At 38.4% G+C, this 26,747-nt stretch overlaps 1 protein-coding gene across 2 annotated transcripts in view; it reads left to right on the top strand.

Annotated features, from left to right (window-relative positions):
- LOC126412090 (nischarin) overlaps window positions 1-26,747 on the top strand; it is a 210,214-nt gene that overhangs the window by 4,662 nt on the left and 178,805 nt on the right. For both annotated transcript variants that reach the window (XM_050081506.1, XM_050081507.1), the window contains exons 2-3: window positions 9,472-9,690; window positions 20,802-21,010. In XM_050081506.1, the coding sequence (XP_049937463.1) occupies window positions 9,472-9,690; window positions 20,802-21,010 (428 nt within the window). The remainder of the gene's footprint in view (window positions 1-9,471; window positions 9,691-20,801; window positions 21,011-26,747) is intronic.

Below are 26,747 nucleotides of genomic sequence, written 5' to 3'. Positions count from 1 at the left end.
CCTTCTTCTCCATCTAGAATGTCTCGCCAAAACGAATAACAGAGGAAGAGTGTTATCCAATTTTATTTGATGAAATTCTTTCTAGTAACAGCAGTGTTGACAGTGACAAAAATAATGACAAAAATACAACATTCACCTTTGGGTCAATCCATATGAAGTGGTGCAGTGATGGTTGCTTGACCATTTTTAAATAGTTTAATTTTTTTTTATATTTGGTTGCCCTATATTTGAGAAGTTCAAAACAGTTTTATAAAATAATTTATCTTGCACCTTTACTGGATGGCGGCCATTTTTATTTGTAGGCTCATGACAATTTGTCAGTCTGCAGACATTGTCGAAAATTTGAATATCTCTGCACTGTGTTAAGTTACAACATTGCAATTGACATGATTGTTTTTAGAAAAGCGCCCTCTACAACATTGTCTGCTACGCAAAATACCCTTAATTCACAAATAACCAGTCAAAATGACCTCCAAAGTTTGGTATCCAAATCTTCAAAAATCCACTTTTTAGGCCAAAAAATAACAAACAAGGAGTGATTTATGGGAGTCTATTTTTTTCCTATAGTTAGATATCATACACTACTAGCCTCATTTAGAGCAAGAACACTTACAAATGTTTCCTTAATTTTTTATGAATTTATGAAATTTGAAAATTTTCATTTTTTCTAAAGTTTGGGGTTAGTTATCTCAGGTGGGATTGAAAAATATGATTTTTGCACAGTTTGTACACCTATATGACAGCAACATGCTGTAAAAATTTCAACATTGATATCTGACTGTGAACAAAAATATGAATTTTTGGAAGTGAGGAGACAATGCGCATTACTCTAGAACTGATCTTATGGCTATTGCCTATTCATGTGAGATATTGGCAACATTACTGAAATTAACATTTATATTATTATGAAATACTCAAAATAAATATTTTCAATTAACATCCTTCGAGATGCGACTGTTCCTAAACCTGGTGGTGAATGTTAAGAACACATTTCTTCAGACAGCTTCTGTGATAAATATTAAGACCTCCGGTTGCTGTGGTAAGTTCAAGCACTGAAAGTTTCCTTAAAACATTTTTTATTGGTATCCAAACTTTGTCACTAGTAGATTTCTTGAATGATGTTCTTGGGGCAGCAGGGTAGTAAAAATGCACAAAAACGTCATTGTTTTCAAAACATATTCTTTCAACCTCTGCAAACCACCTCTGTGCATCATACACATGCCACTATGTCATTCAACATTAAAGACAGAAATGTAATTTTACTGACACAATGATCCTCATAAATTTCCGTTTCTGGTGTTACATAGCATCAAACTAAGTTTTCTGCAATGCCAAGGAGTTTGTGGAAACACCATGTTCCTTTTATTGCTAAACAGTTTTCAAGTGTTTTGAAGAGGTGTTATCATATGCAAAACCACTTCTTCTTTCTTGATCAGAAATTTTATAATTTTTATTCAGTAAATGGGTAAAAGTGACTGGAATGAGGATTTTCTGGTAGGTTGGTCATGCCCTGTTACCTTGTAAGGTGAGTCATCTTCAGATGTAGAAGTAACTTTGGGTGTACAACAGGGAAGTGTGTTGGGACTTTTTCTGTTCATGTTGTATATTAGTGACCTTGCTGACAGTATTAATAGTAACCTCAGACAATTTGCAGATGATGCAGTTATCTGTAATGAAGTACGGTCTGAAAGAAGCTGCATAAATATTCAGTTAGAAGTTGATAATATTTCAAAGTGGTGGAAACATTGACAACATGCCTTAAATGTTCAGAAATGTAAAATTGTGCACCTCACAAAATGAAAAAAAAAAAACAACCATGGTATCCTATGACATAATATCAACGTGTCATAGTTGGAATTGGCCAACTCATACCTGGGTGTAATACTCTGTAGGAATATGAACTGGAATGATCAAATAGGCTCAGGCATGGTAAAAGCATTTGTATGACATAACCTAGAATGTTACTAAAGTGTGTAGGACCAACAGGAGATATTGAACATATACAGAGAAGGCCAGTATGTAAGGTCACAGGTTTGCTTGATCAATGGGAGAGAGTTACAGCGAAGCTGAAGAAAGTGAACTGGCAGACGCTTGAGACATAAATGATCGTGAGAAAGCCTATGTACAAAGTATCAAGAACCTGCTGTAAATAATGACTCAGGAATATACTGCAACCCGCACTTATTGCTCCCATGGGGGTCTTGAAGCCAAGGTTAGGTTAATTACAGCATGCACAAATGCATTTACACAATAATTTTTTGTTCAGTCCATACATGAATGGAAGAAGCACTCGCAGCTGGTACATGCACTTCACATTGGTTTGCAGAGTATAGATGTAGATTTAGAAGTGATTCCAATATATGTGATTGTGTCTGGTCGCAGACCATTTCTTCATGCATGGGGATGGTCTGTTTGACTGATACAGTCAGCGCTTCAACCAAAAGAATGACATAAGCCATTGTGCCAAATTATGAGTTTTGAAAAGACTGTTCCTAGGTATAAAACATTACTAATGTAAAGAGTTGAGACTTCTACCAGCTCAAACTTAGGGAATACACTGGGAAAGAAAAGTTTCCAATTAACCTGTCTGTACTCAAACGATTCCTTTTCACACATTAGTTTTCCTATATTCTTTTAAGTTTGACAGTTTTGTATTCTATTTCAGGGGTTATTGTCATTCCTTTCATAGCCATATGATTGATGTGTTTCAAAGGTGTTTTTGAACTTATGCTTTCTGCTCCTGTGAATTGAATACTTCCTGTTGGTATTCTTTTTCTCTATTTTTAGTGATTGATATATCAGAACTGCTCTCAAACGTCTTCCTTTCTCTATGTTTCTGTAAGAGGTTTTGGTTTTTTTGTATTCCATATTACATGCTTTATAATGCTACTTTTACTGCTTGTGAATCGTTGCTATATTAGTGAGTATATAAAACAATTATGTTTTAATTTACAAGTATATCTGTACTCCACAAATAATCATATTGTATTCGATAGATGGTATCTGTACTCCACAAATAATCATATTGTATTCGATAGACGATACTTTGCATAATACTAAAATTTCCTTTCTTCCATGTTCTGGTCACAAATGGCGTGTTTCAAGAATGACTATCAGAATGTCTATACATCAGCTCAAATTTCTCCAGTTTTAGTGTTGTCGTATTCTCACTAGATATGTGTAGGATAGTTGGAGCACGTGAGGCAATACTAACCCTATGACTTATCTTAGAAAGGAGATTAAGGAAAGGAAAACCTACATTTCTACCATTTGTAGACTTAGAGAAAGCTTTTGACAATGTTGACTGGAATACTCTCTTTCAAACTCTGAAGGTGGCAGGGGTAAAATACAGGGAGCGAAAGGCTATTTACAATTTGTACAGAAACCAGATGACAGTTATAAGAGTCGAGGGACATGAAACGGAAGCAGTGGTTGGGAAGGGAGTGAGACAGGGTTGTAGCCTCTCCCCGATGCTATTCAATTTGTATATTGAGCAAGCAGTAAAGGAAACAAAAGAAAATTTTGGAGTAGGCATTAAAATCGATGGAGAAGAAATAAAAACTTTGAGGTTCGCCGATGACATTGTAATTCTGTCAGAGACAGCAAAGGACTTGCAACAGCAGTTGAACGGAATGGACAGTGTCTTGAAAGGAGGGTATAAGATGAACATCAAGAAAAGCAAAATGAGGATAATGGAATGTAGTCGAATTAAGTCGGGTGATGCTGAGGGAATTAGATTAGGAAATGAGACACTTAAAGTAGTAAAGGAGTTTTGCTATTTGGGGAGCAAAATAACTGATGATGGTTGAAGTAGAGATGATATAAAATGTAGACTGGCAATGGCAAGGACAGCGGTTCTGAAGAAGAGAAATTTGTTTACATCGAGTATAGATTTAAGTGTCAGGAAGTCGTTTCTGAAAGTATTTGTATGGAGTGTAGCCATGTATGGAAGTGAAACATGGACGATAAATAGTTTAGACAAGAAGAGAATAGAAGCTTTCGAAATGTGGTGCTACAGAAGAATGCTGAAGATTAGATGGGTAGATCACATAACTAATGAGGAGGTATTGAATAGAATTGGGGAGAAGAGGAGCTTGTGGCACAACTTGACTAGAAGAAGGGATCAGTTGGTAGGACATGTTCCGAGACATCGAGGGATCACCAGTTTAGTATTGGAGAGCAGCGTGGAGGGTAAAAATCGTAGAGGGACACCAAGAGATGAATACACTAAGCAGATTCAGAAGGATGTAGGCTGCAGTAGGTACAGGGAGATGATGAAGCTTGCACTACTGGGAGATGAAGAAGCTTGCACAGGATAGAGTAGCAAGGAGAGCTGCATCAAACCAGTCTCAGGACTGAAGACAACAACAACATGTGTCGGATGACATAATATATTAGTCGGAACATATGCTCTTGAAATTTCAGCAGTGAACCATACTTTGCACCAGGACTGGCCTTGTAGCATTTGCTATAAGAATTGAATGAGAGTTTCCATGATACTCGTGCTTATTTGTTGTACCCAACACAAAACACATTCCACTTATTAGTATCTCCTGTATATTCTCTATTAATGTTACCTGGTAAGAGCCCCAGGCTGATGAGAAATACATAGCAAGTTGGTTGAATGAGGTTTTGCAAGCCACTTCCTTCGTGAAAAGAGTTACATTTTCTTGGGATTCTTTTAATAGTTTTCAGTTCGGTGCCTGCCTTTCATATTGCTTGGTTTGTATATAATACCATAAGCTTCCTGGCCAGTGCCCGGATGATTAAAATTCTTAGTGTGTTGTAACAAGCCTTAGTATAAAATAGAAAATACTTTAAAATATATAATCAATAAATCTGACATTTTGGCCGTGTTACAAGGATCTTCTTCACAACAGGAATGGTTTTACTGAGGGAAAGGTGCCCCTATTTACTGCAAACTATTGGCGTCAATACACTACATTTCTGGAACTTTACTGGCCTTAGACTATAGTAGACTAGTCATGACGAGAGGGAGGAAGCTGTTCATGGATTGTCTGGCTTGTTGACGATTGACGCTGGTCTGCAAATCAGCAATTTGCTTCTGGTGGGCATAGTTTTTCCCTGGTGTAAGCAAAAATGCTCTGACAGTTCCTATATAGCTGTTTGTTTACTCTGTCGTGTCTGTGCCCAGTGAGGCTTCGTCCCTGCACCGCTCACTAAGATAGCTGCCAGCCAGGAACTGAAAGCTTACAGCTGTCCTCTCTATCAGTCTTGTCAAGCTGCTTATTAATGTCAGTTTCCTGATTTGCAGACAGGTGCCAATCATCAACAAGCCAGATAGTCTGTGAATAACCTTGTTCCTACCCTCTCCCTCTTGTCATGACCAGCCTGTCATAGTCAAGGGCCAATAAAGTTCCACAAATATGACATACTGACATTGATAGTTTGCAGTAAATGAGGGCAACTTTTCTTCAGTAAAACCAGTCTTGCCATGACATGAAGGTCATTGCAAATATGGCTGATATATCAGTTTTGTAGTTTAAATATTTTAAAGTGTTTTAAATTTTATACAATGATGTTGTCCTGAAAATCTTCATGGACCTTCTAATGTTATATATCAAGTCAAATGCATGTTCTGTGAACAGTATCCATCTTATAAGACTTACTGGGGTTATTTCTGAGGCTATTTTAGCATTTTAAGAGGAAGAAGTATCATTGAAAGATTTATTGATGGTCAACACCTGCTCCATTGACAAATTTCGCAACAGAAGCAATTGATGTATAATAATATGAGTGTTACATAAAGTCTGATTTTACCACATGTTCAGTGCAATACTTTGATAAATGTAAATAAGCATTATAAAATGATTTTCTGTTGGGTATGATGCATGACTACAATAACCTAAGAATTATTATACGGGGTGGTCCATTGATCGTGACTGGGCCAAATATCTTACGAAATAAGCGTCAAACAAAAAAACTACAAAGAACAAAAGTTGTCTAGCTTGAAGAGGGAAACCAGATGGTGCTATGGTTGGCCCGCTAGATGGCGCTGCCATAGGTCGAATGGATTTCAACTACGTTTTTTAAATAGGAACCCCCATTTTTTATTACATATTTGTGTAGTACTTAAAGAAATATGAATGTTTAAGTTGGACCACTTTTTTCGGTTTGTGATAGATGGCGCTGTAATAGGCACAAGCTTATGGCTCACAATTTTAGACGAACAGTTGGTAACAGATAGGTTTTTTAAATTAAAATACAAAACGTAGGTACGTTTGAACATTTTATTTCGGTTTTTCCATTGTGATACATGTACCTTTGTGAACTTATCATTTCTGAGAATGCATGCTGTTACAATGTGATTACCTGTAAATACCACATTAATGCAATAAATGCTCAAAATGATGTCCGTCAACATCAATGCATTTGGCAATGCGTGTAACAACATTACTCTCAACAGCAAGTAGTTCACCCTCCGCAGTGTTTGCACGTGCATTGACAATGCACTGACGCATGTTGTCAGGCATTGTCGGTGGATCATGATAGCAAATATCCATCAACTTTCCCCACAGAAAGAAATCCGGGGACGTCAGATCCGGCGAACGTGCAGGCCATGGTATGGTGCTTCGACGACCAATCCACCTGTCATGAAATATGCTATTCAATACCGCTTCAACCGCACGCGAGCTATGTGCCGGACATCCACCATGTTGGAAGTACATCACCATTCTGTCATGCACTGAAACATCTTGTAGTAACATCGGTAGAACATTACGTAGGAAATCAACATACATTGCACCATGTAGATTGCCATTGATAAAATGAGGGCCAATTATCCTTCCTCCCATAATGCCGCACCATACATTAACCCACCAAGGTTGCTAATGTTCCACTTGTCACAGCCATCGTGGATTTTCGTTGCCCACTAGTGCATATTGTGCTGGTTTATGTTTCCGCTGTTGGTGAATGACGCTTCGTCACTAAATAGAACGCGTGCAAAAAATCTGTCATCGTCCCGTAATTTGTCTTGTGCCCAGTGCCAGAACTGTACATGACGTTCAAAGTCATCGCGATGCAATTCCTGGTGCATAGAAATATGGTACGGGGGCATTCGATGTTGATGTAACATTCTCAAGACCGACGTTTTTGAGATTCCCGAATCTCGCACAATTTGTCTGTGACTGATATGCAGATTAGCTGCAACAGCAGCTAAAACACATTCTTGGGCATCATCATTTGTTGCAGGTTGTGGTTGACGTTTCACATGTGGCTGAACACTTCCTGGTTCCTTAAATAACGTAACTATCTGGTGAACGGTCCGGACACTTGGATGATGTCGTCCAGGATACCGAGCAGCATACATAGCACACGCCCGTTGGGCATTTTGATCACAATAGCCACACATCAACACGATATCAACCTTTTCCGCAATTGGTAAATGGTCCATTTTAACATGGGTAATGTATCACACTGCAAATACTGTCTGCCCTGGCGGAATGTTACGTGATACCACGCACTTATATGTTTGTGGCTATTACAGCGCCATCTACCACAAAGCAAAAAAAAGTGGTCCAACTAAAACATTCATATTCCTTTATGTACTACACGAATATGTAATAAAAATGGGGGTTCCTATCTAAAAAAATGCAGTTGATATCCATTTGACCTATGGCAGTGCCATCTAATGGGCCAACCATAGCGCCATCTGGTTTCCCCCTTCAAGCTAGACGAGTTTTGTTCTTTGTAGTTTTTTCATTTGATGCTTATTTTGTGAGATATTTGGCCTGGTCGCTATCAATGGACCACCCTGTATAATTATTATATGCACCTCAATGTATTGTACACTTGTACATTTGTTATTTCCTCTTAAATGAAAATATTTTTCAGGTTTTTTGACTTATTCCACATCCATGATGACTATTTCATTTAAGATCTGTAGAACAGATAAGACACAACATTATGACCACTCCCCACCGTGATGTTGGATGCCACCTGGGGTCATTGTTGGCACGTGATGCTACTACAAAATTATGTAAACAGGGCAGACGTGGACGGGGGTCACCCTAGTGAAGATATGGGCTGCAAATAGGGAAACCCATTGAAATAAGTGACTTTGACAAAGGGCAGATTGTTATTATGCAGAGCCTGTAAACGAGTATATCGAGAATGGTGAAGCTAGTCAAATGTTCACATGCTAATGTGGAAAGAGGTAGAAGCACAGTGAAACTACTACTAGGTGCTAACTGGTTGGACATCTACGACTCTTCACTGAATGTGGGATTCCAGGCTTGTGTGCTCTGTAAAGTAGGACAGATGATGATCTGTGGCATCTCTACCAAATGAGCACAATGCTGGTGCATGCACAAATGTTTTCAGATCACACTGTTCATCTTACATTGTTGATCATAGAGCTCCACAGCAGACCATCACTACATGTTCACATGTTGACCCAACGACATAGTCAGTCAGGATTGCAGTGGGCACAGGACCATAAGGTTTTGAATGTTGATCAATAAAAATGTGTTGACTCTTTGAGTGAATCACATTTTTGCTACACTAGGTTGATGGTCATTTCCACAAACAGTATCACCAAGGTGAATGGCAGCTCGAAACGTGCAGCGCACCATGGACGTGGACTGGTGGGAGCAGTATTATGGTATGGGAGACATTCTCCTGAGCTTGCATAGGACCTGTGTAGTAGTAATCGAAGACAGACTGACAGCTGCGAACCAGCTGCGTCCCTTTGTGCTTGATGTCTTCCCCTATGGCGATGTCATATTTCAGCTGTAAAAATGTCCATGTTTGAGGAGCATTATAGTGAACTCATGTTGATGTTTTGGTGACCAAATTCACCAGATGTAAATCCTACGGAATCCACGCGGATCACTATTGGGCGCAACCACTACGGACGCAATTAGCGGCCCGTTATCACACGAATTACCTGACCTGTCTGTAGACAACTAATGCCACAACCCCCACAAACCTACCAATAAACTGTTGGATCCATGATATGCAGGATCAGTGATGTATTTTGTTCCGAAGATGGACAAACAAGTTATTAAGTAGATGTCATAATGTTTTGGCTCGTTGGTGTATGTATTTTCTCAACTGTCTTTGCCCACAGTCTGTGTTTTCAGCCAACACTATGTAACTGCCAATACTGTGGCATAACATTGTAAAAGTTATCCACAGATGAATAAAATTACTGCTACCTGTTATACCTTTGCTTATAAGTGACATGGGAAAATTGTCACGAGCTACAGTGATGGTTGTAAGTTTGAGCTTAACTGTGCCCTTGTCATAATTTTGGTTTATTATTATTGTTATTATTGTCAAGGATATATTGTTATGAGAGATTTCTCATCTGTTCAACTTTTTAAAATATTCAGTGTAAGTGTCTCAAATAAATATTTTTAAAAAATGTTTCACTTGGCAGTATGATTTAAGACATTAGTTACTATCAATTTCAATACTGTGAACGCTAATGTACCTGCACTTTGACAGCTCTTTGCCATCAGCGAAAGACTAAAGCAACCAAGACCCGCACCAGAGCTGTTGGATAGGCGTCTGGATTTCAGCCATGTGCTGGATTTCTGCAGCCAGTTGACAAGCATTAAAGTACTTGGATCACGTGCAGCTGTTGGAACAAGCAACATAGTGCCCAGTAGCCTGCCATTTGAGCTGTCTGTTTTCCGTTCATTAGAATCTCTTGAACTGGCAGAGGTATGTTTTTTTTTTATTATTATTTGCAAGTATTTTTATTTCAGATAACATGCAATTGCCGGCTGCTTGCCATTTGGAATTGACTTGTTTATGCCTTCATGGTAAAAGAATCATCTTGATAACCATCAAAAGTGGTGTTTATGATGTTCATCACAGGAAGTTACCTGTGCATGAAAGTTTGTGTAACCTCTATGTAAATCTTATATTTTTTGATTCATTTGTTCAGTCATTCTTTCAGTTGCACTCTGTCTTCTTCAGGAATGCAGAATGAATATAATAATACATCATTCAGAGGGGCATCACTTTCTTTATGCTAAATTAACTATTATCCTGCTGGTTTATGGGATACTATTAAATGTTACAGTTTATTTTTATTTAAAATGCTTCAGACAATTTTCAAAATAACAAAAAAGGATGGCACTTTGAGAAGAGCTGCAGTTTTTCCAGTTATGAGTATTAGCTGCTGCAATGCTGCACATTTATGAAAGGATGTGTGTTATTGCCCAAGGGGATAAATTACTTCTGTACTGATACATACCAGGGTTATTTTATTGTGACACTAAATGCAACGCTAATAACCGTACTGGCCTTCCAGGATAAGGTAATGAGAACTCATTACTGGAGTGTGTAAATAAAATATTATTTTAATTATTTGTAAGGTTTTGAATATTTCCAGAAAACATAAAATCTAAACATTTATTGGAGAATTCATATCAGTTGTCGGTACTGCAACACTTGTTAAACCATCTTGATAACAGTTGTCAGCTTCACTTTAACATGTGACACAAAATAATCACTCGTCTGACAGCAGTGGTAAGAGTCATGTAATCGCCTAATACTGGGTGGCCCAAAAAGGATGGTCGGATTTGAACTGCGTAGTACCATTGAAAGGTGAGGAGGGGGGACCACTGCCGGCCGTCTGCAAGTCGGCCATTACACCCAGTTTGCCACGAGATGGCGCAGTGGACAGTCGAGCATCGTGTTTTTGCTGTGGAACAGTTTTTCAGAAATGATGAACCGTTTATTACTGTGCAACGATTGTTTCGACAACGTTTTGGTGTAGCGCGTGATGGACCCATTCCAGATCGCAGATCCATATCACGTTGGGTGACTGCATTCCGGACAACAGGGTCTGTCAAAAGTGGTAAATCTACAGGGCGTACACGTACGGCAGTTACTCCACAGAACATTGATGATGTTAGAGCGTCAGTGCTGCAAAGCCCGCGTCGTTCCACTAGGCGTCGTGCTCAAACTTTAGGCCTCAGCCGTAGTTCGTTGCAGCGTATTTTAAGCCGTGAGTTACAGTTTCACCCATACAAAATTATGATCACGCAAAAGCTGTATGATCGTGATTTTGAGCAGCGAAGACGATTTTGTGAATCAATGCTTGACATTTTGTACTCTAATAATGATGTTGTGCTTCTTATGTCAGATGAAGCCCATTTCCATTTAGACGGCTATGTCAATAAACAAAACTGCAGGTATTGGGCAGCAGATAATCCCAGAGAATTGCACCAAAAGCCTCTTCATAGTGCTAAGGTAACAGTCTGGTGTGGAATTTCAAGATTGGGGATTGTTGGTCCTTATTTTTTTGAGGAGAACAACGCTACAGTCACAGTGAACTCGAAACGTTACGTTAACATGCTACGTAGCTTTTTGGTGCCGAAACTGCGAGAGTTACATGTAAATCGAGATCGAATTTGGTTTCAACAGGACGGGGCCACGGCCCACACAGCCAATGACTCCATGTGTGTTTTAAGGCGGATGTTCCCCCACCACATCATCTCGCGTTTTGGAGATGTCCACTGGCCCGCAAGATCACCTGACCTCTCAGCCTGTGATTTTTTTCTTTGGGGATACCTAAAGTCAAAAGTCTACGTAAAGAAGCCCCGAAACTTAATTGATCTGAAGGAGGCAATCAGTGCGGAAATTATGGCAATTCAAGAAGAAACAGTAGTGAAAGTGATGGAAAATTTCGAGGAAAGACTTGTGGAATGCATCACCGAGGAAGGACACCATCTTCCGGAAGTCATTTTCCGTACATGATTTTTTGTGGTTAGTTCTTGTAATTGGGTGCCTGGGAGCATTTAGTTACGTAATTGAATAAAATTAATTTGTAAAACTGATGGAGTTTTAGTTATTTAAAATGTGACCATCCTTTTTGGGCCACCCTGTATCACTCTGGAAAATTCCAAATCTGCCCAGTGGATTGGAAAATATACACCAGTAACAGTCAAAGCACCATATCCATCTTGTTCCCTGCAACTTCCACAGAAATCTCTTTAGAGACAAAACTCGATAACAGTTCAAAGCTAAATATGCCAAAATTGAAACAATCAAAGTTTAAACAGAATCAAATACAGTTTATTCACATCATTTAATGCTCACCAAGTCCATCTCTTCTCCCATTGCATTATTTAGTCCCACTTAATGAGAATGCCTAGCATCAACAAAAAGTTTACTACTGTTAAGCAGATGTACAGCAAAAACAGCAAAAATTCGTGCCAACTCAGTTAGCAGTGTAGGGAAGGCCTATGTATTTATTCCTGGCTGCAAATGAAAGTGAGCCCCCGCAGTGTGCGGAACTCCTGGAAACTTTACCATTCTCTGGCTCTTGACCCACTAACAAATAAGACCACATCCCTGTATATGGTTGTCTACTGGTTGGATTCAAATGAATGTAAAATCCTTGCCCCATTTAAAATCCTTTTTGGATTCACATTCTGGCGAAAGATTTGCAATAGTATTCTCATTGATTACTTTAGCAGCATAAATACTTCATTTTTTTCTGTATTTCCCATCAGATTATACCCCAGGATAGTACTGACCAAAGTTATGAAAATACATACTAGAATTTTTGCCTGTAGATCAGTATAATTTTAGAGACTTGCAGGTACCATACATAATGGACTAAGATTTACTTTTTGGAGAATTTTTCAGAATATTGATTCAGTTGTAGTTCGTTATTTATCTAACCACATCGGCTTTTCGTACATGGGCCTATCTTTTCAACTACTCAGCAGTTACTGAAATGGACTTATAGTCCATGTACCTATTGCCAATATCTTCAAACCACTTAGTCCGGGTTTCCTTAATTAAAACTGTCAAAAATTATCTCCATACAAAACAGCAGCTACACAAAAAAGGTTGCACTATATACTAGCATTTATAGCATGGCAGAGGGAAAATAGGAAAGGGTTAAGGAAGTGAAAATTGAAAAAGATTAGATAAGAAAGTTACCTAGTTGAATTGAATTGAATTTTAATTCATCCTGTAAGATTACATTGTGTACAGTAAATGTACATGTAATATAGGACATATCAAAGTATTACCATTCATTATCACTTATTTTTCTACACCTTTAGCTTACATTTTTACATCATTGGCGCGCCAACGTTCGAGGGCTTCTCCGCGGTCATTTCCGGTGCGGTTCTCCTCTTGCTACCTGCGACGTTTGTTCACTGCAGTACGGGAAGCCAGGATCCGTTGACCTTAAGGCTTTCCTCTTTCTTGTTCAAACTGTTCGCGTGTTTTTGTATTGCTACAGCTTCTCTGAACAAGCGCGTGTGATAGTGCTTCTCTACAGCCAGAACTTCCGTGTCGGCGAATTTTATTACATGGTCGGTCTCATTCAGTGCGTGCTCTGCCACGGCCGATTTCTCCACCTGCCCCAATCTGCAATGTCGCTTATGCTCTTTGATCCTGGTGTTGATGGATCGTCCAGTCATTCCGACATAAAATTTTCCGCATGTGCATGGTATACGGTATATTCCCGACATTGCAAGTGGGTCACTTTTCTCCTTCGCCGATCTAAGACACTCTTTGATCTTCCTTGTCCGTTTGAAAATCGTCTTTACGCCATGTTTGCACAATATAGGGCCGATTCTGTCCGTCACTCTGGGAATGTATGGCAGAAAGGCCGTACCCGACATTTCTTTTCCTGGTTCCTTACTTCGCCGAGTGTTTGGCTCTGTTACACTTCTAATATAATTTTTGGAGTACCCATTGCTCCTCAGGACAGTTTACAGGTGTTGCATTTCTCTTTTGAGGTGTTGCGGCTCACATATTCGTCCTGCTCTCGTTACGAGTGTACTAATCATGCCTCTTTCCTGGCTCGGGTGGTAGTTTGACAGTTTGTGCAGGTATCGGTCCGTGTGTGTCGGTTTTCGATACACGCTGTGTCCCAGGTTTTTGCCGTCCCTTGTGACCAGCACATCCAGAAATGGCAGTTTCTTGTCCTTTTCTACTTCCATGGTAAATGTTATGTTGACATGGAGGCTGTTCAAGTGTCTTAGGAAAACCGACACACACAGATCGATACCTGCACAAACTGTCAAACTACCACCCGAGCCAGAAAAGAGGCATGATTAGTACGCTCGTGACGAGAGCAGGACGAATATGTGAGCCGCAACACCTCAAAAGAGAAATGCAACACCTGGAAACTGTCCTGAGGAGCAATGGGTACTCCAAAAATTATATTAGAAGTGTAACAGAGCCAAACACTCGGCGAAGTAAGGAACCAGGAAAAGAAATGTCGGGTACGGCCTTTCTGCCATACATTCCCAGAGTGACGGACAGAATCGGCCGTATATTGCGCAAACATGGCGTAAAGACGATTTTCAAACCGATAAGGAAGATCAAAGAGTGTCTTAGATCGGCGAAGGAGAAAAGAGACCCACTTGCAATGTCGGGAATATACCGTATACCATGCACATGTGGAAAATTTTATGTCGGAATGACTGGACGATCCATCAACACCAGGATCAAAGAGCATAAGCGACATTGCAGGTTGGGGCAGGTGGAGAAATCGGCCGTGGCAGAGCACACACTGAATGAGACCGACCACGTAATAAAATTCGCCGACACGGAAGTTCTGGCTGTAGAGAAGTACTATCACACGCGCTTGTTCAGGGAAGCTGTAGAAATACAAAAACACGCGAACAGTTTGAACAAGAAAGAGGAAAGCCTTAAGGTCAACGGATCCTGGCTTCCCGTACTGCAGTGAACGACCGTCGCAGGTAGCAAGAGGAGAATCGCACCGGAAATGACCGCAGAGAAGCCCTCGGACGTTGGCGAGCCAGGTACATATAGTCTGCGCCCGCGAGCTCGGCTCCAGTTCACCACCGGCAGTGGAGGGTGAAGCTTTGACAATGCCAGCCACTCCTGCTGGCGAAACGTCAGAAAAATCATTAGATGAACCTCGGCTGAAGAAGGCAGTTTGACAGAGCTCAGTTTCTTACAGACATTATTAATATGTTTTTTCCATTTCAGTTCATTACCACAAGAATACCTAAGAATCTAGCAGATTCTGCTTCTTCCAGCCTTGTTCCATCAACCTATAAATCCATGTCTACAGCCTTTTCCTTGTTTTTAAACACTGTGTACACAGTCTTTTTTAGATTTATAACCAGTTCATTTTCCAACAGCCATTGAGCTGTGACATTTGCAGATATGTATGCTCTTCTCTCCAGCTTTTCCATATTTTGGTCACTATTTAGTATTGTCATGTCATCAGCATACAATATTTCTTTCTCCTCAACACCTGTATCATTAACAAACACATTAAATAACAATGGCCCCATTACCGAACCCTGCGGCACTCCATATTTCATGGGTTTGGTTTCTGATTGGTATGAGTTTCCTAATGATACATAACTGCTTGCGGTTACACAAGTATGATTTTATCCATTCACCTGGTCGCCCTCGAATGCCATAGTTGCTTAATTTTTGTATCTGCATTTCATGGTCAATGGTGCCAAATGCCTTTGAAAGATCCAGAAACATTGCAGAGACAACCTTTTTCTCATCTAAGGATTGTAAAATGTATTCTGTTTGACTGGCAATTGCTGATTCTGTAGATTTACCCTTTCTGAAACCATGTTGTGAGGGTATGAGAATCTTATGTTTGTCCAAATAGTTAACTAATCTGGTATACATAAGCATTTCTAGGATTTTTGAGAAACCTGATATCAGTGAAACTGGCCTGTAGTTGTTGGGATTATCCTTATACCCTTTCTTGTACACTGGCACTACATTTGTTATCTTCAGTTCTTCTGGAAAAATTGCATCTCTGAAAGAACAGTTTTCTATGTTCAGCAGTGGTGCTATTATCTCCTCACTTACCAGCTTTATTACATGATTTGATATTTCACCATCACCAGCTGATTTCTTGGACTTCAGTTTCTGTATAGTTTTCTGCAGTTCATCTTCCGTGACTGGTCTTAAGAACATAGTACTACATGTTCTTTTTGGTACCTTAATACCCTTCTGTTTTTGACTATTTCTGTCCAATTTTAAGTTTTCTACTACACTAGGGAGAAGATGCAGGATATAATGAGTTGAAAGGTATGTAAAGCAATAAGGCATGCTGAAGTCTTTTGCTGGCTGGTGGGAACAAGTCACACTCAGATTCACCTTTCATCTTGACACTGTCAGTTAAGGCTGGTTTTGTGATTTGTGATTGTGTCACCAGCAAATATGTTAATTTTTTTACAGGTGCCAAAACTTCCGTACTAGATCTTTTTTTATAACAGAAACGGCCTTGTGGAGTGCTGTTGTTTTATACTTCTCCATTTTAGGTTCTGTTTTGAAGGTGTGATTCGGTCTGTTAATGTGACAGTGTCTCCTATGCTGCAGATAGGAATCCATTTGTATGAAGGGCCTGTTATTAATACTATAACACTGTAACTTGGCAAATAAAATTTTTTGATCAAGATGTTCAAAGGATTTGGCAAAGCCACAGAAAATTTATGTGCTATTTGTTAAAGCAGTGTGCAGTATGTTGTTCTTTCATTCATTCATTCTGTAGTTTTTTTCTATTGTGATAGTAAGTCCTAACTGTCCTCACTTCTTTAGACTGATAGCTTGCTGTTTCTGTTTTCTTTATTTCTAATCTTTCTCCAGATCATCGAGGAGCTGAATCCTGTGCCTTCTGGGTTTTCTTATTCTCTTCACATATATCTTTCTAAGAACTAGTTTTATTGTGCTATTTCTTCATAGTGGATCTCCAATCCAGTGATTGCCTTTCTTTTCCCTCTCTTCTTAGCACCTCTCCATTTCTCACCGTTTGTCTTCCCAATTTTTATCACACTCATTCTTCAATAGCTTTTTCATGTCCACCTTCATTTAGTCCTTTTTTTCCATTGGTGGTCTTTTTGGGTTAACTTCCAGCGACTAAATTCAACTTGACATAATATTTCAGTGGTCCACCAGTCTGTAATCTTCAGGTGAGAGACTCTCGCCGAGTTTCATCTAACTTTTTCAGGTATGTCATATCTTCTTTTCCTTATCAACAGCTCAGTTGTTTTGGACTGTTTTGCCAATTATTTTGTTCAGGCAAGCTCAGCTTACCTTTGCAACGTCTTGTCAAGTCTTCTGAGCATTTTTCTTACTTCCTCACTGCTTCTGTGTTTTATTTGCACCTCCATCCTTTGTTTTACTGTGTTAAAATGCCTAGCGAAGTGATGCAACAGTTAGGACACTGCCCATATGTTCCTCATTGTGGCATCCTGATTTACATTTTCCAGGGTGTCCCCCTATTGCTTTTATCGACTGCAAAGATAACGCCGTTAAAAAGGCCATCACCATTTCTTTCCCCATTCATGTCTGATATTAATGAGGTTATCTGTCTTTTTTGACCTCATTGTCGGCAGGACATGACTCCTCCCTTTCTTCCCACATATACAAAAAAAAGAGCCATTGCTCTATTTGTATGTCTTTGTTGTCTAAAAATATACAAAAAGGTTTGTTTGTTAGGCTGTTGAAATAACACTCTTTTACTTACTGCAATTACTGTTTTGCATTGGCAGCAATGTATGATGCCATAAATATTCACAGTGTTATGAAAAGGCTTGTCATATAGTGGAGATCTTGAGTCGCAAGCAGGCACAACAAAAATACTACTAAACATGTAAGCTTTTGGCCAGAAGGTCTTGTTCTGAAATAGACAAAACACACACACACACACACACACACACACACACACACACACACACACACACACACACGTACACAAATGCAGCTAACACACATGTTATCACTGTCTCTGGCTGATGAATTATCTCACCGAGCGAGGTGGCGCAGTGGTTAGCACACTGGACTCGCATTCGGGAGGACGACGGTTCAATCCCGTCTCCGGCCATCCCGATTTAGGTTTTCCGTGACTTCCCTAAATCGTTTCAGGCAAATGCCGGGATGGTGCTTTTAAAGGGCACGGCCGATTTCCTTCCCAATCCTTCCCTAACCCGAGCTTGCGCTCCGTCTCTAATGATCTCATTGTCGACGAGACGTTAAACACTAACCACCACCACCACCACCATGAATTATCTCAGAATATGATGCCATATGAAAGCAGTGAAAATAGGCATAGTAAATTAACTTACTGATATCTTTATTGCCACAATTTGCAATAAACCTAATAACATAAGTAGCTGACATCAAACGTGTCAGCAGATCATCAATGTGTTTCTTTCTGTTCAATCTCTCATCAATGCATACACCCAAAAATTAATAATTTTCTGAAAGATGTTTTTTACAGTTTCCTCATCTAATTCTTGTTTGTTGAGTGTGAGTACTATGCTTGTATCATTAGCAAACAGAACTAGCTTTGCATCTTCATGAATATAGAGAGGCAAGTCATTAATATATGATAAGAACAATAGGGACCTAAGAGTGAACCCTATGGGACCCCCATTCTTGATGCCTCCTTAGTTTTAGGAATCTTCTAATTTTTGTCCATTATGTGAACTGTTTATTTCAACCTTCTGCACTCTTCCAGTTAACTGCGAATTAAACCATTTGTGCACTGTACGACTCATACCACAATACTTAAGCGTATCTAGAAGAATTCCATGATTTACATAATCAAAAGCCTTTGAGAGATAACAAAAAAATTCCAGTGGGTGATGTTCGATTATTCAGAGCATTTAATATTTGATCACTGAAAGCATGTATATAGCATTTACTGTTGAAAACCTATCTGAAAACCAAATTGACATTATACTAGTACTTTACCGTTACAAATATGTGAATCTACTCTTTAATACATTACTTTTCCAAGAATTTTGGATAAAGCTGTCAGAAGTGAGATTGTGCGGAAGTTGTTGGCATCAGACCTATCCCCCATTTTATGTAGTGGTTTCGACAATAGCATATTTCAGTCAGTCAGCAAAAGTGTGCTGTTTCAGTGAGCTATTACACATGTTGCTGAGGATCCTATTTATCTGTTAAGAACAAGCTTTTAGTACTCTGTCGAAATGCCATCAACTCTGTGTGATCTTTTACTTTTGAGTGAGTTTATTATTTTCCTAATTTCAGTAGGAGAGGTAGGAAGATTTTCAATTTTATCAGATTTTTCATATAATTTCAACTTCTGACTTTTTGTTAGCAAATTTCTCATATAGTTTGATGGTAATACAGTCCTCCTGGGCTCTTGGTTGTCCCGTTTCCCTTTCAACAATATTCCAAATTACTTTAGTTTTACTATCAGAGGTGCTAACACATGTAGTTCTGGACCTATAATAAATTTCCTTAATATAGTACAGCAGTTTTTATAATATTTGACTGTTCCTGGGCCATTACTCATCCTTGCTATTAGATTCATTTTCCTTTTCCAGTTACAGGATATTTTTATTCTTTAGTAAGCCATGGTTTTTACATGGTTTCTTACAATTGTATTTCACTGTTTTCAGATATACTCACAAATGTATCATGAATAAGTAACATTTAAATTTGCATCAGGTTCCTGGTACAACTCACCTGTTACAAGCTTTCCTCAAAGTTCACAATTGTTAAATTGTTAATTGAATGGATACTTTCATTTAAACACCATTACCCTTGATATGTTGAAGGATATTGCTAGGCAGCATTTTAAAACTGTGTTGCCTCAAGAGCAGATAAATAGCCATCTCAGGACAGATTTATTGCCTGTTTATAGGATCTCATCATTAGATGCAGCAATATAGATATTGAAAAGATGTGACTTGTCTCACCCCCAGCTTTATGAGTGCCTCCAGGGATTTTCTCCTCTTGTTGTTCACACAGATTGTAATGTATAAGCTGCTGATGTAGGTAGCCCTTTACTGTCATTTCTGGGTCTCAGAATCGTATCAAGTGCCTTTGTATAGTCAATAAATAAAATGTGGGTTTTTCGAAGTTGATATCTTATAGGTCAATTGTTTTAATGTGAATACACAGTTACTATAAGAACATACTTTTCTGAAGAAATGCTGCTGTTCTTCTAAAAGAGATGTATTAATTGTGTATAGCTAACTTGTAATGATTTTAACATAGACTTTATATTGTGCTATTAATAAACTTCAAACCAGTATAATTGCCACATTCTTGGATTAAGTTTCTTCATAGCACGTAAAATACTTGTTTGCAGTTCATTACATGTCTCTCAACACTTAACACTACACACTCCTCACACACTTGCAGATGACTTCAGAGCCATAACTTGCTGACACACCTCCGTTCGTCTCCATAATGAACTGTAGTAAGCATTATGTTATTATGTAACTGGAAAGACAGAATAAACAATCTGCTATAAAATCAAAACCTGTTATTATGTAACTGGGAAGACAGCATAAACAATCTGCTATAAAATCAAAACAAGATTAAAAGAATTTATTAGACACATCATTGTAAGTAGATTGAATTAGACCACCGCTTTTTGTGGCCATAAATATCTGTATTGTGAGATACATAATCACAGCATAAAAAGTTTTTAGGTGGTTCAGTTGGTGTTTCATTATGCTTGCAAACGTTGCTGGTTCTGTCATTAAACTGTGCTGATGGTTTGAGCAGAATTAGAACCTGTTATAAGAAGCTCTGGTTGCCAGTGGAGTTTGACCGCCCTCGTACTTGATATATTACCTAGTTTTAATCTGTCACAAAGATCCAGTAACAAAACAAACCAGTTCAATATATCTACTGGTTCCAGAGAAAGAGGTTTAAAAATTTGACTAACAATAGTTAATCACAAATTGTACATGTCTTCGCATAATGCTGCCGTCATAGAACAAAGGTTCCTTCTCGAGATACTTTCTAAGTCTTCAGTATAACACTGACTTTGCTGCCATTGCAGTTTATTGATATTTGTTCTTATGCAGGTACCACCAACAAATGTGTATGGACTTGGTGCTCTGAGATCATCTCTGGAAAATCTGTCGGTGAATTTTTCAGGACTGGAAACTCTCTCCTATGCACTCCTTTGTGATCAGTTGCACCGAGATCCATCTGATGCCCGCGATGATCAGCATGCGTGGAAGGCTGTAAATAGTGCTAATTTTAGCCATAACCTCCTCACTTGTGTGGATGAGTGAGTATTACAAAATTCCAATTTGATTTGTTACATTTGCACCTTAATAAATATTATTACATCCTTCTCTTAAGAAATTTGACTTTTGAGTGGTTTGAAGTTCAGTTTGTCTACTTGTTCAGCACTTGTATTATGTTCTTCAGAGAATTCAGCAATGGTGTCAGCAGACAGACACCTTGTATTGGTTTGACCATCACCAAAATTGACACACACGTTTCATTGATGTGTACTCTTATGAAGGCGTTGAACTAACATTGATATAGACTTCGAGTCTCATCCGTGAAATTATTCAGGAGAGCAGGGCTCTAACATATGTGTAAGCATCTTCGTTTAATTTTACCACGTTTACTCTAAAAACATTTGAGACAAATGCCGAGGTAATTTTCTTCCCCATTTTACCGAATCCAGAGAATAGAAATTCTGTCTTCATTTTTCTTTACTACCCACAAATAGCCAGTGGCAGTGCATGGTATTGTGGCAGTGTTGCACAACTCCCAATAATTGTGCACTTCACATATCTCCTTTTCTCATAAGTGTAATATATACTATGAAATATGTTACAACTTCCTGTGGTCACCTAACATCCTCATACTGGACTGAAAATCGCTGCCAGGCTCGAAGCAAACTCGTGTGGTTTTCACTCTAACTTCAGCTCACTGGTGGATGACAGCACGGCCCCTTGTGCTTTGAGCAGGGACGTATTGAAGCCTGTCTGTAACATCAGGTAGCTTGCTTGCCCATGACGTCACAGGGTGTTGCAATCGGCCTGCTGACTGCCTGACTAAAAGCTGTGTCAGATGCACTGTTAAGTAGCATCACTCCATGGATAACACTTCACCCAGCTTTCTCTCTTCCTGCAACATCAATTTCTTATGCAACCCGCTGGGGTATACCCTTCTGCCATCCATACTATTACCAATATTGATATTTCAGTGGCAATCATAACAACTTTTTTATTCACAAATTTGTTTTGAGAATAGAAATTAAGAGGAAATGTTTTCTCAGCACTTAACTAAATTTATGTTCTTGTCAATTGTAATTGGGGCTTAGATTTAATGCTAACATTGTGTCATTTGGGAAATTGGTTAGAATTGTGCTGTTGTGGGTGTTACTGCAACCTAAATGTTTATAGAGCTTATTGTAGATGACTGCCTACAGGTGTTGGATAAGTTAAAAAAAGTGTATTTGTGCCTCAGCTGTACAATTCATGTTTATTCTTTACCAATTTCAATTATTACAACAATCTTCAATGGAGAAACCTGTCATCCACAATAAAGTCGAATATAGAATATACACGAGCATCATAGAAAATGAAGGAATTAAAAAAGGTCACCATAGTATGATTTTAAAAATGACCTTTTTTAATTACTACACTTTGTATGAGGCTTGTGTGTATTCTATATTCATCTTTTATGTACTGTACAGCTTTCTCCTGTGAAGATGATTGTAATAATCAAAAGTGATAGAGAATAAACATGCAAGTGTACAACTGATGCCACAAAAAGCTTTTTTCAGATGTAATGTTATGTTTATCATGTGTCTGAATACTATTTTTAAGAACCTTCTGCATGGATGGTGTGGTGTTTCAAGATGATTGAGTATTTTGGTTCTTGATACAGCAGTTTTCTATGTCTTGCTGTATCTGATACATTCTGGACAATGAGAACTAGCTTCTCACATAGACTCTAGGATGTAGTGTGTGAGTGAAAATTATAGGGTAAATAATTTACAATGTACAGACTTTACCCACCTTTCTGATGAGGAGAAACTTGTTGTTCAAATTGTAGGGCAATTGTTACCAGCCTAAGTACTGTGCAAAATATTAATACCAGAAACTGACAGTGTAAGAGAACATTAAAATGGGTATTTATAAAAACAGTGCTTCGTTATGTGGCTGTGAAGTTAAAAATGAAGTATTTTACTTCCCATGCCTGTCGTTTGGTAGGAAACCCTCATGGGCAAAAGTGAGAGTTACGGACATAAATCATGTGAGTACCAAGTGAAGAAGCATGAATCTTCAGTTGTTCATATACAAAATTATTTAAGACTGGCACATTTTGGAACTGTCAACACAGCTGAATAATTGGATAGTGCATATGATGCAACATGATGAAGCCCATGAGCAAGATACATAATGTGTTTTACATTTATGTTAGAACATTTTAACAGTTTTCCGTCTTAGGCATATAGGGAGCAGCATCACTTAGCAGTAGAAGAACTCTGCTTTTATTTAGATTACTTGGCCACAGAATACCCAAAATATGAGAAGCATTTTCTGAGAAAATGATTTATAAAAACAGAGTCTTAAATGAGAATAAAATAATTATTTGAAATGCTATTCCAGTACAATTGGTCTTTAAATATGTCTGCTTGTGTCTGTATGTGTGGATGGATATGTGCGTGTGTGCTAGTGTATACCTGTCCTTTTTTCCCCCTAAGGTAAGTCTTTCCGCTCCCGGGATTGGAATGATTCCTTACCCTCTCCCTTAAAACCCACTTCCTTTCGTCTTCCTCCTTCCCTCTTTCCTGATGAGGCAACAGTTTGTTGCGAAAGCTTGAATTTTGTGTGTATGTTTGTGTTTGTTTGTGTATCTATCGACCTGCCAGCGCTTTTGTTTTAATATATGGACCCATTTACAAAAGTTCTCCACTTCCTTAGTTCTTAGTGAGTTTAATGATATGTAGGGAGCAGGGAAAAGAATGTCCATCATTGCATATATCATCACACTATATGGGTGAAGTATAAACACAGCAAATTTTTCAAGGCTTCCACTATCACCATTCACATTATATAGCTACACTGTTTGCAGGAAAAATACATAAAAACCTCCTGATTTCAGCTAATGCTCCCATAACACATTTATAGCTTCATCTTACTCCTAGCCTGTGATGTCACCAGAGCATCAGCCAGTAACAGAGCATTTTCGATCACATTACCGGATCTTGATAAGCTTTAATTACATAAAAATAACAGAAATCTTGTGAGAACATTGACTGTAAATGTTATTTAAATGTTGTTATCAGTCAGAATAACAATAATGTGAACAGTATTTTTAACTTCAGAAAATAGCCTATTGTGGAATAATTTGCTTGTTCCAGGACTTTACAGAACACGAGATGGGGTTGGCCAGGCCCATTCTCAATTAATTCTCATAGAACTAGGTTAGCAACATAGCAGTCCATTGTGTCAGTTGTTTCATCTACAGATGTCCATATGTTTGAAGTCCCCAGGTCTTTGCGAATTTTGTCCAATACCTGGTTAGCAAAACAAAAAGTAATTGTATGTGTGTGAAAATAGTTTTTATTTATTTGGCAAGTATGTTATGTTGGCCTACCTGGCTATAAGATTTTTGGAACACAATTTTTACTCAGTTCTAAGGGATCAGGGACATCTTTTGATGTATACTTCTCCAAAAAGCCCTTAAGAGTGGGGTTTCTGAGGTTTCCAAGTGGTAATTTGCTCCTGCTAAAGCACCACATGTATCCATGTAAAATTTTGTTTATATCCATGTGAGATTCATTTGTCTTAGGCATGGGAGCAGTATAAACAAATGGATTTGGTGTATTGCAGATTCTTTTGTTTAAAGTATTTTCGCAATACATGATACAGACGCGATGTGCGGTTCAACTTGAAATTTTCTAGCACATTTTATCTGAAATTATAAAAGATCTTTCCATTATGTGGATGTGATTTTTTTTTAAAAAAAAGAGACAATATTGTTTATTCAATTATTTAAAATAATTTTGTAATATTTTACAAAGGACAGGTGCCCCAGAAAAATTTCCAAAACAGAATAGCTTACTGTTCACTACAACAACCCACCTTTCCTTTTATCCATTGTCGAGAAGTACACTTCTGGAACTTTTTAATTTATTATTATTTATTTATTTTCTGTCCATATAACAAAAAGTTTTTAGACATTGTCAGGAAAATTTAAATTACCTTACACACATACAGTAAAATATTTACGTTCTTAACAACATATGGATCAGACACATGTCTGTACACATTATTTTTCAAAAGGGCACTACAAGTAGATTCCTCTATAGTGTAACACAATTTAGCTTATATTTATAATAGTTCAGTACACATAATAAGTGTATAATTACATTCTTTCATACCACTGATAGATCGGAGACATTGTCTATATACGCTGTTTTCCAAGATGGCACTACAACTTAAAGTCCTCTATAGAGTAACAACACTTCTCTATTAATAATTGCTTCAGTCTACTCTTTAGCATATTTAGATTTACTTTCTTGAGTTCACAGGGTAGTGCATTGTAGAAAATTGCTCCCATTCTGTGTGGGCTGTGGTCCATTGCCTTTTTATTGGTCACAATTCTATGAAAATTTTCCCTTCCCCGTGTATTATAGTTGTGTACATTACTGTTTCTCATATTAAATTCAGGATTTTGTTTCACGAACATGACTGTCTGCAGTATATACATGGAGTACACCGTAAGAATTTTATATTTTCTAAAGATGTCTCTACAAGGCTCTCTCTTCTTTACCTTGGCTACCATTCTTACTGCCTTGTTTTGTAATCTAAAAAGTCTATCTATATGAACTGCTGATGCCGCACCCCATATCTCAATACCATACTGAAGGTGCGGATGAATTAACCCAAAACATATTTGCCTTAAAGTATCATGGTCGAAGAAGGCTGAGACCCGTTTCAGTAGATACACATTTCTACTGATTTTCTTGCAAATATTATCTACATGGTCTTTCCATGATAAGTGTTCATCAACAACGATGCCCAAAAATTTATGTGAATTTGCATATGCAAGACCCAATGGGGATGTAAATACAGTATCAGTTATGGCAGCATTATAACTGTGGATGAACTTCATTATTACCGTTTTGTCTTTATTTACAAGAAGTTTGTTTGCTGTAAGGTATGAGGACAGAGTATTGAAACTGATCTCGGTACTGTTAGCTGCAGACTGCATATCACTGCCGCAGCTGATGAAGGATATGTCATCGGCATAGCTTACAACCATGCAATTTTGGCGTTCAGATAAGTTATTTACATATACAAGGAACAGAAAAGGCCCTAGTATGCTTCCTTGAGGCACGCCACATTGAAGTGTCCTGAAGTTTGATTTGGTTGTTAGGAGCTGCTCATTATTTTGATAAGTTAGCTTTACACACTGTTTCCTGTTTTTCAAATAGGAGGTAAGTAGTTTCAAGGCTAGCCCTCTCAACCCATACTCTTCTAGCTTACACAGAAGAATGGTAGGATTCACAGTATCAAAGGCTTTACTCATATCTGGGAAAGTGCCTATTACCTTGTCACTTTTGTCCTGCTTATTTAATATTTATATCTAAAAACAAAGATGATGTGACTTACCAAACGAAAGTGCTGGCAGGTCGATAGACACACAAACAAACACAAACATACACACAAAATTCAAGCTTTCGCAACAAACGGTTGCTTCATCAGGAAAGAGGGAAGGAGAGATAAAGACGAAAGGATGTGGGTTTAAAGGGAGAGGGTAAGGAGTCATTCCAATCCCGGGAGCGGAAAGACTTACCTTAGAGGGAAAAAAGGACAGGTATACACTCGCGCGCGCGCGCGCACACACACACACACACACACACACACACACACACACACACACACACACATCCATTCGCACATACACAGACACAAGCAGACATTTGTAAAGGCAAAGAGTTTGGGCAGAGATGTCAGTCGAGGCGGAAGTACAGAGGCAAAGATGTTGTTGAA

This window comes from Schistocerca serialis, chromosome 7, assembly GCF_023864345.2.
Source record: "Schistocerca serialis cubense isolate TAMUIC-IGC-003099 chromosome 7, iqSchSeri2.2, whole genome shotgun sequence".
Lineage (NCBI taxonomy): Eukaryota > Metazoa > Arthropoda > Insecta > Orthoptera > Acrididae > Schistocerca > Schistocerca serialis.
Note: the sequence above shows the minus strand (reverse complement) of the source record. Positions and strands in the feature narration are given on the sequence as shown.